Raw genomic sequence first — 15,089 nt, 5'->3', positions numbered from 1 at the left:
TGCGTCCTTCTCTGCTACCACTTGTTAACTTTAAATGGATCACTATGCAATGAAACACACCAGTTGTTACAAGTAATTATCAAACCCCACAGACAACATGTTTGTGGTACATTCTGAAATAGAACACAATTAGTATATATTATATCGACTATCATAAATATATAAACCAAATATATAGCAATTCACAGTGACTGTTATTTCTTGTAGCTTTTTGTTTAAAGTCCCAAGTTATCATAGTAGAGCACTTTGTTGAAAAATAAACGCATAGGTCAGCTATATTCAATTCATGTGTGTCTACGAATGTATGTTGACAAAGATACCAAGACCTATGTATTGTCCCATCAAAGAAATATTACGGTCATTATGTGCTCTCCATGCCCTGCACTCAATCAGTTAAACAAAAATTCAGTTAAACAAAAATTCAATTTTATGCCATTTATTACAGAGTAAACAAGTTTACAATAAATCAATTTGATATTTAAAGGAATCCTAATTCAATGTGTAGTATGGTTGTCACTCTTTAAATAGATTAGATATAGGTTGACGGGGCAAAGGAGTGTTCGTGCTGTTCGCTATTGCTCACACCAAACGGCAACCTAGTAAAATTTTTGTATGGACACCGGTCTCCATCACGATACAAAATTAGGATTGAAGAATTTATTGTATAACTTTTAGTGCAGTGGAGGAAGCGGTGTGGTGCATTAATAGAGTGACAGCCTACTGATTTAGAGTTGTTTTTACGTGAGCATAATGGGTATATTTTTGGACCTAAAGGCTTTACTATGGCAACTTTAAAATTGGTTCTTTTAATCATTTATTAAATATCACTTAAAAAATATATAAATCTGGAATCTGTTCACACTGTGAACCAGTCCTATAAAAAAAACCTCTTAAATCAAATATTTAAAACGTCTCAATAATGGAAATAGTCATACAATTAAGAAATTTACCAAATTCTTAATATCTACCTTAAGAGAAAAATACCTACCTAAGTCAATGTCTACCTGTAATACACTAAATATTAGGTTAAATACATAGGTGGTGGAGTCAGCACACATTTACCAAAATCAAAAATTTTTTAATAGGAGGAACCTGTGGGCCGAGAAGTGAGAACACTGGATTACATTTGTTGAAGGGGATTGTTTTCAAATGACAGCTGCATTATGTCATAATCGCTTGAAGTCCATGCTGAATCATTATAAGCATGTTGCAGCTTTAGAAGTGCCTTTTTCAGGCGACTTTTAGCAAGGCTAATCTTGTAGGAGTAGTCAAAAAGCTTAAGTTTAGGTGCAATTGTGCTCCAGATTTTTGTGGATCTTGATATGAAGTCATTAGATGGGAGTTGTGAAATGAGAGTGGTTTCCTTTCTAGAAGATGGCTGATAATGCTGTTGCAGTGATGCTGGGCACCTTAATTTCAGTATTTTAAAAACTTCCATAAAAGTGTGATATGTATATAAATTTTTGAAAGCCAGGATGTTTTGTTGCTTGAAAAGTGGTTTACAGTGCTCTAGTTGGAAGAATGTATGGTCAAGTGCCTGGCTGTCAAACTCTCTTGTTCTTGCACATGTTAAGAACTTGTTTAGGTATGCCTCTTTATCACCAAAGAGGACCCGTACGCAGTGCTTCTGAGACAACCAGATACTTGCTGTCCTAAAGAGTGCTGCATCACCCCAAACTGAGATACAATATGTAAGGTGGGATTCAAATAGTGTGTGGTATAGGTCTTTATGGAGTTCCTTCGGTACAGAGTCCCTAATTCTATTTAAGGTGGCAGAGGCATAGTTTAACTTTCGTTTAAGTGCTGTTATATGAGGCCCCCAGGAAAGCTGTTCATCAATAACAACTCCAAGAAACTTTGTTGCTTTGGTTTTTTTAATTGGAAAGCCATCAATATGGAGTTGAAGCGAATCTGGAAATTCTACTGGTTTACTAGCCTTTGGTTTAAAATGCATATAACAGCACTTTGACATGTTGATGTGTAGTTTGTTAAGGATCATATACTTTTTTATACAGCTTAGCAATTTGTTGCCTTTCTCATAAGCTTCTTCTACAGTTTTGCCATTAATAAAAATGTTGGTGTCGTCGGCAAATAGTATGAAAGTTCCTAAATCTGAGGAATTGGAAATATCAAATTTATGTATAGAAGAAAAAGGAGCGATCCCAAAACAGAGCCTTGTGGAACTCCATATTTAATGATGAGGTTTTCGGATTTTTCATTAAGGACTTCTGTGTACTGTGTTCTATTTGATAAGTAGCTTTTAATGAGACAGTTTGCATTGCCTCTTATTCCATACCTATCTAGTTTTGTAAGGAGTGTACTATGGTCGATTGTATCAAATGCTTTACTCAAATCTATAAATATTCCTAGAACATGGTTTCGTTTTTTTATGCTCTCTTCAATAATCCTAACAGAGTAGTTAACAGCATGGCTAGTAGAATGGGACTTGCGGAATCCAAATTGGTTTTCATCAAGGATATTTTGTGACAAAGCGAAACTATAGATACGGCTGTATATCACTTTTTCAAATATCTTACCAAATATGGGCAGAGTAGAGACAGGTCTGTAGTTTCCTACATCCTCTTCTTTTCCTTTCTTAAATATAGGAGTAACTTTCCCAACTTTCAATACATCGGGAAATACCCCGCTCATCATCAGTTTATTGAAATGTTGGGCTAAAACAGGGCAGATTAGATGAGCTGACTTTTTGATCACACGGATTGGGATATCACTAGATTTGCCATTTTCCAGCTTGGAAATTATTTCCATGAGCTCAGTATGTGAACAGTCAGTTAGGAATATAGAGTTGTTGTTGGATGGCAGGAGGTAGTCTTCAAATGTTGAAAATTCAGAAGCCTGTATAGGCAGGTCAGCTATTGATTCATTTAGAGTGGAGGCAATGGAGTTAAAGTATTTGTTGAACTCGTTTGCAATAACCCTTCTATCTGTTATTTTTCTGTTGTCGATTATAAATGAGGGTTTGATACCCTTTTTACACTTCCCTCTGAGTTCATTAATGATTTGCCATGTCTTCTTACGGTCGTGCTTATTTTCTATGATTTGGTTGCAAGAGTAAGTATTTTTTGCAGTGTTAATTACAGATTTGAGGATCCTTCGGTATACCTTGAAGGTTTGCTCGAGATCCTGGTTTCCATCAGGGTTTGCCTTAGTTTTAGATGTAATCCAGGCATCTTTTAATTCATGTTTTTTTTCAACGGCTGATGAAATACTATCTGTTATCCAGGGGTTATTGATAGGATTCCGTTTAGTAGTTTTTGGCTTTACAAGTTTGCATGTTGAATCAAGTACATGATCAAATAATTTAGTAAAATCCGAGAATTCATGAGAAGTGTGAAGCTTTGAGAGGTCAGTGTTCAGTAGGGTTAGGAATTTATTAAGGTTGGCATTGCTGAAGTCGTAGTACTGGACATGTTTTTCACTTTTTGGACCAACCTCGAATTCGATGTCAGTGAATTCAAATGTTGGAGCATGGTCACCAATTCTATCTGTTATACAACCTGAGAGAACACAGTTACCAGGGTCATTTGTGAGGATGTTGTCAATACAAGATGGTTTGCAATTTGGTCTCTCATGTGTAGGTATCGAAATAACAGGAGCGAAACCATTTCTAAATAAGCATTCTTCAAAAAGAGTATAGTTGCCATGACCAGCGTCACCATTCACTTTAAGAAGGTCAACATTAAAGTCCCCCATTATACGTACACCAGATTTAGGGAGGAGTTTACAATAACATAAACCCGCCACGCAAAGGGTTTATATAACAGATCATCCCGCGCTAGCAGGATGATCTGATAAACACATACGAGTGCGCGCAGCGCACGAGTTTTGTGTTAATATGTAATCCCGAAGCGCCAGCTGAGGGATTACATTTATTTAGCCCTGAGCGTGAAGTGTTTATGGATTATAATTATCTCCGGCGATTTCGACAAGGGATTTATACTTTAGAAGGTAAAGAAGGTATGACCGATCTGTCATAGTGGAGCAATAGCTTGAACGTTAGCAGGAACAAGAGCTGGAAGGAGAGCAAGCAAAACAATACTATTTTTAGGGCACGGACAAGGGTAGCTGGCTAGTCGCCAACTTCTCACGCCACGCGTTGGAGAAATTCCAAGAATTAGCTGCTTTGGCAACGTTCCCAGGAATTTGCGTGTAAAAGAAGTGGACGGTTACGATGTTTCATATCACGTGGTGCGCTTTCGTGTCACGTGGTATAGACTCGGCGTATGCTATTGGTGGCACGTGGTACGCACGTGACGCGCCCACGTGATCGCGCGTCTAACTGTTCTACTATTATCGAGTTCTAATCAGCAGTATCATTGATTATTGTAAGTCGGAGAATTGAATGATAAACATCAGTTACGACTAAAAAGCGGGCCGGGTTTATACAAATTTCCGGGGCGGGATGATATCACCTTGAGATGTTTATCTAACAGCGGGCCGGGCTGAGTGATAATATGATCCCGCGTCGAAATCCCGGAGATATTTATATATGTGATCAAATGACTTAAGGAAATTATGAATGTCACCATTTGGAGGGCGATAGATGACCCCTGAGATGAGTGTGAGCTTGCTGGATGATTGAGTGATCTTAACAAAGATTGATTCAATATCAGGCGTGCAGTAGCCAAGATTTTCTATGACTTCTGCATTAAGGTGATTTGCTACATAGAGGGCAACACCAGTCCCTTTCAGCTTGTTTTCCTGAGTGACCTGATAAAAACTGTTGTATTGCGGTATTCTGTATAGTTCTTTAAGAGGTTCATCTGTGTTTGTTTCAGCGATACCAATTACAGAGAAATTTAGTTCAATTCGTTTGAGTTCAACGTTAAGACAATCGAAGTTAAAACAATAAGTTTTATTTTACATTCCTTTAATCATAAATAAAATAAGAGCTTAAACCACGAATTAGTTAACTAGAAGTAAACTTGAGGAAATGTTCTTTAGTGGTTGTATATAATTATTTTAAAAACTTTCTTTGTTAGTATTTTTATTATGGAAAGTGGTTGAATTTAGTGAGACAAGGTCAGTTTCTCTATTGTCTCAGAAAAATGTCTACTTTACAGTAGGCAATGCTGAGTGGCAGGAATGACGGACCAAAACGCTTGGGGCTAACAATGGCCCATTTACAAACCACTTCAGACATGGCAATGATGTCATTTATGCTTAATTCGTCTGAAACTGACCCTACATCACTTCTAACATTCTATAAAAATCTCTTCTAAAATAGGTATAAAAATGCATAACACAAAACACACAAACAAAATGTTTATAATCCTTATATAATAAATTTCTATAGAACTTTTAAATTTCTATAAAACTAATAAACCTATATATATATTCATTTTGCACCCAGAGAAAGATGTGGTAGTTTCGATATTATGAACGATTCTATTTTATATTCATCTATTGCTGTACTCTGTAAAATTTGAAAAGTATTTAATAAAAAAATGTTCATGACAAGGTATGGGGCTGCTGCTAAGATATTACCGCTTTTTCAAGCTTAAGTAATCTAGGCAAGGTCAATTTTAAAGTTTTTGAATTTTGTCGAACGCTGTTTAAGGCTAAGTTCCACTGATTGCATTGCTTGTGGTAAGTACCACACTTCTTCTTATATGAAAGTGTCTTCGACTTTCTATCAACTCGTAGTGGTAGCCCACTGTCTAGTGTCTGTGTACATGACGCCCTGAGTCTGCGGCCCCTCCTATGCATATTAGGGGTTGTACCCTATTTCAACACTGCATCTGGTTGGCAAAGTGCACAGCTCAGCTATATTGTACCTGGCCCTACAGTATAACTCTTTAAATAGGGTCTTAATGTCACAAGCAAGCCGAATTGTAGCTGAAAAAATAGTCTTGTTGGGTAAACCTGCAATTACTTTGGTTAGAATCAATACTGTAACACAGGAAATTGTGAGGCGCAAAGCTGGAAAAGTTTTGAATACGTCTGATTAATCTGTTGTACTTCTACTCAGACTGATGATATGAGGGAAAGGCTTGCATTTATTTAGAGAAAAGAGGACTGTAAACATTGTTTAAAATCAGCTGTTATATTATATATAATAAGGATCGAAAGGAAAGACAGGATTAAAATGGTGTTTTCCCATACCTAAATTGATATCATCACTTAGGTTTTAGTTATTCATTACCGTTGCTCAAAAGAAACTGAGCCTTTACTCGCAGAATGGCTGAATCGTAAGTACATTTTTTCACTAAAAATCCATTCGAGCAATATAATTTACTTGTTATCACATATTCAAAATTGTCAATATCATAATTGAACATAATAAGATCAAGTCAGTATTTTCACATTTCACATTTCAGGGTCAAAGTTGCTGTTAGGGTTCGTCCCTTCAATGGGAGGTAATTTGTTTTTACATACATTTTCCTTACTAATTTTTAATTAACAAAAGAAAAATCACATTTAATCCTTGCTGTACTTCCATCATTACATAATAATAAGAAATAGCAACTAATTTTTGAAATTGTCTCATCCAGGGAGATCGATAGAGGCTCAAAATGTTGTATAAAGATGCAAGGCAAGCAGACAACCATCACCAACTTGGAAGACAAAAGTTCGTGTTAAACACTTCTGATTAAATTAACAACTCAATTAACTTACTTATTATCTCATTCTAGTAGAGCCCGTAGTCCTGATTTCTTGTGGCCTCTTACACAAAATATCTAAATATTATTTTACAGGTGTTGAACCAAAGGTGTTCACGTTTGACTACTCATACCAATCTCACGATGGGTTTGAGATGGATGATGAAGGAATAAGCATACCAGCTGCTGGTAGCAACTACGCTTCACAGCGTATGGTGTTCAACGATTTGGGGCAGGGTGTTCTGAACAATGCCTTTGAAGGTAGGATACTGCATTTAATCAATACATGATATTGTTCATTGTGGTACGACAGCAGTATTGCAGGCTGCAGCGCACTGTTTAAACTGACGCTAATAGGCAGAGGACAGGGTAGATCATTGTTATTGTCCATCGTAATATAATTTACATGCCCCATTTTTCTAGTCATAAACGACACGCATAACTAGGATCTGGTTTCCTATTTTTATCTTCACTAATTATTCACCCACTGTCCAATTATAGTCTACTTCGGATATGGCCATTAGTCATGTACATTTGTAAACACGTGTTTATCCTACCTTACCAACCATTAGCTGTATAATGTAGCAATTACCGTTACCATGGAGACACATAACAATGAAAATTGATCTGGATAAAAGCTTCATAGATTATTAGAGCTTTCAGTCTGTAATGTGCCAAAATACTGAATGTGGGGTGTTGCCCCTTTTTACGAGCTTTTGTTAGATATGATGTATTATGACGTTATGTGTGATAATGATAATGAACTGATTATATTCATTACTTCTCGAATCATATGCTCATTTTATAGCAAAATGTATGGGAGTTATGATGTTGTGCGAACCTAGATTACTTCATTTGATCGAGATATAATGTAATCAGCCCTTGAAATTATGCCAGAGGTAATAAGTTAATGTAAACTAGATGTATTTTGGCAGACACCAAAGAAAGGCTAAAAACCAGCAGTCTCCCATTTGTTATATCCTAACTATATTACATGGCGTTACGTTACCATGGCAACGGCATCTAATACCATAATACTCACCTTAACGTATTAGAATGTGTTTAGTAAACACTGCCCCGTTGACCACTCAGCTGCCGTTAATTCGGTCACATGACACGTGGTGACCGATCGGATTAAACCACGTCATTGGAATTGTTGTAACTAAACCTCTTCATTACTTCAGACGTTAGGGAATTTTTGGGGGAGCCCCTGTTAAGAGAAATATCGTTGTACCGTGGCTCTTCTTGGGGGACATACCTAATATGTCACATACGCTACATCTCACTGTATCCCAGAAATAGATTAAACGTTTAAACTTTATCATTGAATATCATTCAAAGCCTTGATTAAACCCTATTTTAAGTGACCTAATTAATTAATTAATTGCGTCATCTGTCGTAAATAACAGGGGATGAGGTTTTGTTCGAGAAATTAGTTGAGGTGGTGTCATGCATGGCTCCCCGATGTGGCTATTTAATGACGTAGCGATGAAACTTTCGACTTTTGAATAAATTTTGTTATTTTTTCTGATCACATTAATTAATAAAGACGATCTAATAGCCGCAAAGAGTCAGGAAGAAACCAATCGACATGTTACAACATACAACTTAATGTTTATGCTCTCATATTGTTTCTTTTGTCTCAGTAAAACAAATTTACTAGAGTACTAATAATACTTTAACTTAAGCTCGCAGTAAAATAAACTCTCGGCAGGTTTCAACACCTCTCTTTTTGCTTACGGTCAGACTGGAGCGGGAAAATCTTACTCTATGGTTGGTTATGGACCCAACAAGTAAGCATATTCTAGATCGTAGTAAACCTTTCATTTTCATATCCAAGTTATATCTTAAATTAAAAAGGTTCTAAAATCAACATGTCTTATTCGCCTACCATTTTTCAGTACTCCATTAAATATCACATTCCTACAAAACAATTTCAACTCACAGGGGTATCGTACCTATAACATGTGACGAGTTGTTCAAGACAACAGAGAGTAACACGGATCCCAACGTGAAGCACTGTGTCTCTTTCTCCATGCTGGAGATCTACAATGAGTGTGTCAGAGATCTTCTTATCAAGAACAATCCTAAGGGTGGTCTTCCTGTAAGTTTACTGGGTAGATATTCTGAGTTGATATTTACAGTGTAAAAGTAAACACGTGAACTGCTTTCATTTTACCAGATTCAAATCTTCTACTCACCAGGCTTCAGTTCTAGATCATTTGTTTAGCATTTAACTTGTTCAGGTTCGACAAAACCCCTCAATCGGAGCATTCTACGTACAAGGACTAACTAAGCAGGTAGTGGGCAGCTATAAAGCTATAGAGGCTAAGATGGATGAGGGTACTTCTAACAGAACGGTGGCTGCTACTGCTATGAACGCTACTAGCTCCAGAGCTCATACTCTTGTCACCATACAGTTTGACCAGGTATTTCCTCTTTTTCTCTTACATGCTTAAAACCTTTAGTACAGGGCAATTATTGTTGCACTTGATCTGAGTTTAAATAGTAGAACCTACTCATTTGTATTTGTTTCTAAGACATAAGAACTTTACTTATAATTACAGACTGATTAATTCCCAATTATCAAATGTATGAAAATAGCACATGTTAATTGCCTGCCATCAGATAAAAAAGAACGAGGTAGGGGAGGAGACTAAAAGGACAAGTATAATAAACCTGGTAGATTTAGCGGGATCAGAAAGAGCGGGAAGTACGGGGGCAACTGGAGACCGGCTCAAGGAGGGAGCCAACATCAACAAATCTCTATCCGCTCTCGGCAACGTTATATCGGTTCGTTTTAGTACTATAAAATGTATACATGTTTTTTTTTTCGGTTTGGGATTGGGAATAGATCCATATATTTTACAAATCATGTATCATTTCTAAAGAAAAGTGATTACGAAAATTTATTAAAAGATTAATTAAATCTAAAACTGAGAACACCATTTCCAGGCTCTGGCTGATGCTTCGTCTGGTAAAAAGAAGATAATGGTTCCATATCGAGACTCAGTGCTAACAAAGCTTCTTCAAAACGCGCTCGGAGGAAACAGTAAAACTATCATGATAGCCGCGTTATCTCCCGCTGACATCAACTACGACGAAACTCTCGGTACTCTTCGTTATGCCGACAGAGCCAAGCAAATTAAGAACAAGGCTGTTGTTAATGAGAACCCGATGGATAAGTTGATCAGGGAACTTAAGGAAGAGAATGATAAGTTAAAGAAGGCACTGGGTGGTGAAATTCCTGCAGCCGCACCTGGTGAGAATTGATCTCCTATACTTCTTCTATTATCTTGTAATGGTTGGGGTTGCCCAATGAACATAAATCTTGAATTTTATGTATTTATTTCCATTTAAATGATTTTGATGCTTGATTCGACTGGTAGACGAGATTGGTTATTTAATCATAGTACTAGTAAATTGGATTTTCGTAGGAGCTGCAGTTATGACACCTGAAGAGGCAGCTGCGATGCGCAAACAAATGGAGGAGGAAATAAGAGCTCAACTTGAGGCTAACGCGTCAGCTATGGCTGAGATGTCTGGTGAAGATAGGGTATGACAAAACTTAATAATAACTTAATAACATTGCAAATTTCTGTACATTGATAATCTTAAAATTTGAAAAGTTTCGTGTATTCTGATTACAGTCCCCATGAGATATTAGATATCCATTTATTGGGTTTATTTCATTAATTTACTTTTAGACTGAACGGATAATGTAAGGAATCCCAGATAATACAATACTAACTAACTAACTGGTAGTGACTAACTAACTAACTAACTAATTAAGTTACTAACTAACTAACTAACTAACAGTACATATTTAGACAGCGATAGCACAGCAGCAGTTTAACGAGGACCAACTGAAAGTGTTAGAGAAAGAGAAAGAGAAAGATAACACCCCTCACATAACTAATCTTAACGAAGATAACGCGTTATCTGGAGTTATTCATCATCTCATACAACCAGGTGACTTACACTTCATGTTTCATTCTATTATAATATTTATTTACTTGTGAACAGGGAGGGATCCAAGTCTGACAACACTTAACACAAAATATTACGGTCCTCCTACAGTATCTCCTACAGTATCTTGATTAGAAAATTAGTTTCTGATTTGCACTAATAATATTATTACTCTCTAAGGTGAAAACATAGTGGGGCGTAAGGACGGTGAGAACATTCCAGGGATATGTCTTAGTGGACTTAGCATCCAGAAATCTCACGCTATATTCGCTCGAGACGGAGATACAGGGACAGTAATCCTGAGACCTGGTGTAGTGGGCGCCAAAACAAAGGTTAGCAGTTACTATAAACACACTACCAGATAATTATAGGTCAACACTCAACACTCAGCAAACTATTTGAGCACAGCAATCAAACAAGTCGCCAGTAATCAGTATCATTTATTTCATAAAACGTGGTTGCAGGTGAATGGACAGACCCTGAATGGAGACAAAACGCTAATGCATCAGGACCGCATCTTGTTCGGTTCTAATCACATGTATGTGTACTACGACCCCGTCAACAAGGAAACAGCCGAGGGAACGCCCGACTCAATCGACTGGGAGTTTGCTCAGAAGGAAATCGCTCAAGCAAAAGGGTTTCAGACGGGTGCTGACGGCGAACTATCTAAGGGTAATTTTCGCTGTGTTCCTTAACCTCCTTAACTGTTAACATTCCATTCTTTTCCTGCAATCTTTTGAAAGTGCTGGAATTTAAACTTCTTGTATCGTCTTCCATATATAGATTCAATGATAAATGAAGGAAAGATAAGAAGATAATGATAAATACCCCGCTTTTTTTCAGAACAACAGCTGGCACAAGAGCAAGTGTTGGAATTACTTCCGATGGTCAGTGAGAGTAACGCTATATCAGAAGAGCTCAATAAACACAAGTCAGTCTGCTACAATACCTTTATTTGTGTCAAATTGTTATTATCATGCAATATTCATAGACCCTTCATGCTTGTGGATTTTATTAGCCTTAAGGCACAAATATAAGCTGTACAGAGTGAAATTAACGTACGCTTTATTGCCAAGGTACTATTTAAAGCACGATTTTCAGCAGCTAGTGCATATTTTGAACGAAAATATAGTGCGCGGCGCGGCCACCTTGTCTCGTGTTACAGTTTAGCTGGCTAAACATCGTGCAGATTAATCAAGATGCATCACTAATCATGAATGCAACTTCGTCATTAGAACTTTACGCATTAAAGGCTTCTTGTTCTAACGAAAAACTTCTCAGATCGTTTGAAGTGATACTCATTTCTGGTGCAGCTAACCCCACAGAAGGATCCAAAGGAACAAAGTGAGCGTTTTGACTGTGCACAAATTATTTCATATCTATTTTTTAAATGATGCACTTGAACCAAAGAAATCGTAACAAATACATGTTTTTTATTTTAAAGCTGGTCGTTAACTTGGAAATAGATATCAATCTTACAGAGTGATGGTAAAGATGAAGAATCTCCTAAACGGAAATACCTGGCTTTGGGAACGGGGCAAATTTATGAACAGGAGATATCTCATGCAAGATATGTACCAGAGAAATCTTGATGGGGATGAAACTTTGAAAGATATGCCCGAAGACCAAGATCCATTCTGGGACCCGCCTTGCGAAGTCCTTATCGGGACATCCAGTGCGTTTCTTCAGGCGCTCGGTTACGGTATTGACATGGACGATCCTATCTTGATTACAGATTACAAGGTATTCCCTGTCCATATTTATGCTTTTTATCCAAGCGATTTTAGACATATTGTATATTTTAATATTTTTAAAAAGTTAACTTAGTTGAGCATCCATACCTTAAAATCAGCCATTGTTCATTAGTGATTGTGTATGTGATTAAAGCATTCATCAGGGAGAGGATCAGGGTCAAATGTTTGTAAACATCTCACCGTGTGACGAAGAGGGGAAGTGCATGGGAGAGGAGTATTTTGTGGAGGATTCAAATGAGCTCCTTGGCAAACCTTATCATTACAAAGTTAGAAGTACCTCTTTTTGAACTTATTATATAGTATATACAGATAATTTGTTCTTATTTGTTGTTTAGTCGGTGGTCAATCTATACATTTTTGTCGTTTTACACTTCCTGCTATGCATGCACACGTAAAAATACCAATTCACATCCTTCATAGGTTACGATGAAGTCGTGTGAGATACGTGACAGCAGATTTAACGTTGGTAGCTTCATCAAGTACAAGATAGACGGTGATGAAGAGTATACCGTCACCCCAACCGTCAACCAATCTCTTGCACCGGAGTTCAATCACAGTCGAGTTGTTAAAATTGACAAGGTAATATTATATAGTTGCTATAATTTCTGCAAACTTCATTAATTTTTGCATTTCTGAGTGGAGTGGAGTGGTTACAGGTTAATGCAAGATCCGGCCATCTTTTGCAACTCAATTTATACCGATCGAGGATCCCTCAAAGTATAACCAATTTGTCTGGTAATAATAATTGAAGACTCCCTACGAACTGATTTGGAAATTGCATATTCACCTCATTTAATTGCCTAACCGCGTTAAAGAGGGATATTTGTGCATGCTCATAACCGCCCTGCTGCTGAAAGAAATAAAATCATAATTGTTTTCTTAATTATTTGTCTGCGCCTTTGATAGTAATGTGTGGGAATTCTTTCATCAGGTAACCCAAGAAACGCTGGAGTTCTTTGAGAACTCTTGCATAACATTCCTGCTGTACGGTTGTCAAGAGGACAGAGAAAGCGATGTTAAACTCATAAAGTTGACAACCAAAGAACTGAGACAAAGAGAAGAAACGACAGGGAACATGAAAACCAATGCTCTGACCCGTCAACTCACTAAAAGTTAGTTTTTTAGGCGGTTTTAAATAATTTGTCATTAAATCTGATATTAGGTTTCTGCCTGACATGAATAAATGTTGACCAATCTCTGTACACTGACTTCGTTAATAGGATTCCTGGATATTTATTTTAACACTCAAAAAGCAGCTTTGGATTTTATAGTGTATAAGAGTCGTTTTATTATCAGATACTGTTGACGAATCAGCAGCACTGAAAACCGAAATCTTGGTTTTGAAACGAAGAAACGACATACTGGCGAAGAAAGAAAAACGTATTCAAGGCATCGTGACAGCCTGGGGCAAAAAGGTAATAAAATTACTTTGTGAACACACCAACTCCAGAAACCAAATTATTTCTCATCATTGAAGGTTCTCCGTTCATATGGACCATACAGCCTGATAATTTATAACTTGTTGATTCAGCCGCCAGAGGAGCAACAATTTGAACCGTACCACCGGGCTATATCTGCCGCTGCGTTTAACACTGGAACTATGCTGAGAAGTGCAGCTACTGTTATTACACAGGTTAAATTCATTATACCTTCAACTTAACTGTGACAGCAAATTCATCATTTGAAGCTATTAATAATAGATGATTATACGTCAATTATATCTGTTGTGAAGTTTACCTCTAACCAAAATACAGGTGATAAAAGCCCAGAAGTTGGTAGGCGCTATGACGGGGGTTGACGGGGAAGCTCCTATAGTCAGCAAAGCAGCTGGTAGCAAGGCCTGCGTCATGATGTGAGGGGGAAGAGACAACCAGGTCTGCTGTTCCCTTAGAGTGCTAGTTGGGACTATTTATTCAGTTGGAAATTAAGATGTGAAACACGAGATATCGATGAAGGATATCATTGATCATGTTAGATATTGTAGTGGTATTGATCGAATGTAACGTCTAGATTGTTCTAGAATGTTCTAGATTTTCTAGCAGGCGTTGTGTGGCCCCGGGTGGACTGTAAGAAGATTAGATAAGTCTGCAGAGTCCGGAACCAGTTAAAATAAACTTTAATAGTTTTTATTGTCTTGAGAATTTAGGTATACTTATACTTACTTTAGGTACATTAGACTGACATGACTGACGCTATTCATTAATTTTGAAGATCTTACTCCTTTGTATTCCATTGTTCTAACTAAAGTTAGCATTAATATGTTATATTGTTATTTAATGTTATTGTAGAATTGCAGATAAGAGTTAATACTTGATTTACTTTAGTGATTTCTCTCGTTATGCTTACAATATAATTCAAATTTTATGCACGAACGACATAATGTATTTCCGTAAACTTCAGTGACAATATCCCAACTCTTTTATTAATACTACTGTGAAGTGTGAACTATGAAATTGCACGTTCTGTAATTTATAAATAATTTTTGAGTTTTGCACGTTTTGTAGTTAATTTCCGATTATGTGAGTTCATTTTCTACTAACAAAATTGTTTTAATTTTGACTTACAGCCTACTGAAATAACATGATGATTGCTAAATTTCGTACAATATTAAAAAGTCGCCTGGTTCACTGCATGTCTGACAGTTATCAAAATAGATCTGAGAAAATTTAAGCATATTTTAAATACCAAAGTTAAATTGTAACCAGTGCAGGAGTATGTAAATCAATTCCATGCTGATATTGGG

General features: G+C 36.9%; 1 protein-coding gene across 1 annotated transcript; it reads left to right on the top strand.

Moving 5' to 3' along the window:
- The first annotated feature begins 6,142 nt into the window (after positions 1 to 6,142).
- On the top strand, positions 6,143 to 14,884 carry LOC134819267 (kinesin-like protein KIF28P). Its single transcript, XM_063832844.1, has 22 exons — positions 6,143 to 6,212; positions 6,342 to 6,380; positions 6,516 to 6,592; positions 6,720 to 6,884; positions 8,338 to 8,416; positions 8,571 to 8,727; positions 8,870 to 9,052; positions 9,252 to 9,416; positions 9,579 to 9,885; positions 10,061 to 10,179; positions 10,454 to 10,595; positions 10,773 to 10,924; positions 11,057 to 11,264; positions 11,436 to 11,523; positions 11,874 to 11,936; positions 12,074 to 12,335; positions 12,490 to 12,612; positions 12,767 to 12,925; positions 13,278 to 13,458; positions 13,643 to 13,761; positions 13,878 to 13,979; positions 14,101 to 14,884. Exons 1-22 carry the CDS (start codon positions 6,202 to 6,204, stop codon positions 14,200 to 14,202), a joined length of 3,003 nt encoding a protein of 1,000 aa, XP_063688914.1. The 5' UTR covers positions 6,143 to 6,201; the 3' UTR covers positions 14,203 to 14,884.
- The last annotated feature ends 205 nt before the right edge of the window (positions 14,885 to 15,089 follow it).

The sequence above is a fragment of the Bolinopsis microptera genome, chromosome 1 (assembly GCF_026151205.1).
Source record: "Bolinopsis microptera isolate Bmic1 chromosome 1, MBARI_Bmic_1.0, whole genome shotgun sequence".
NCBI classification, from domain to species: Eukaryota; Metazoa; Ctenophora; class Tentaculata; order Lobata; family Bolinopsidae; genus Bolinopsis; species Bolinopsis microptera.
This window is presented reverse-complemented; position numbering and strand designations above follow the sequence as displayed.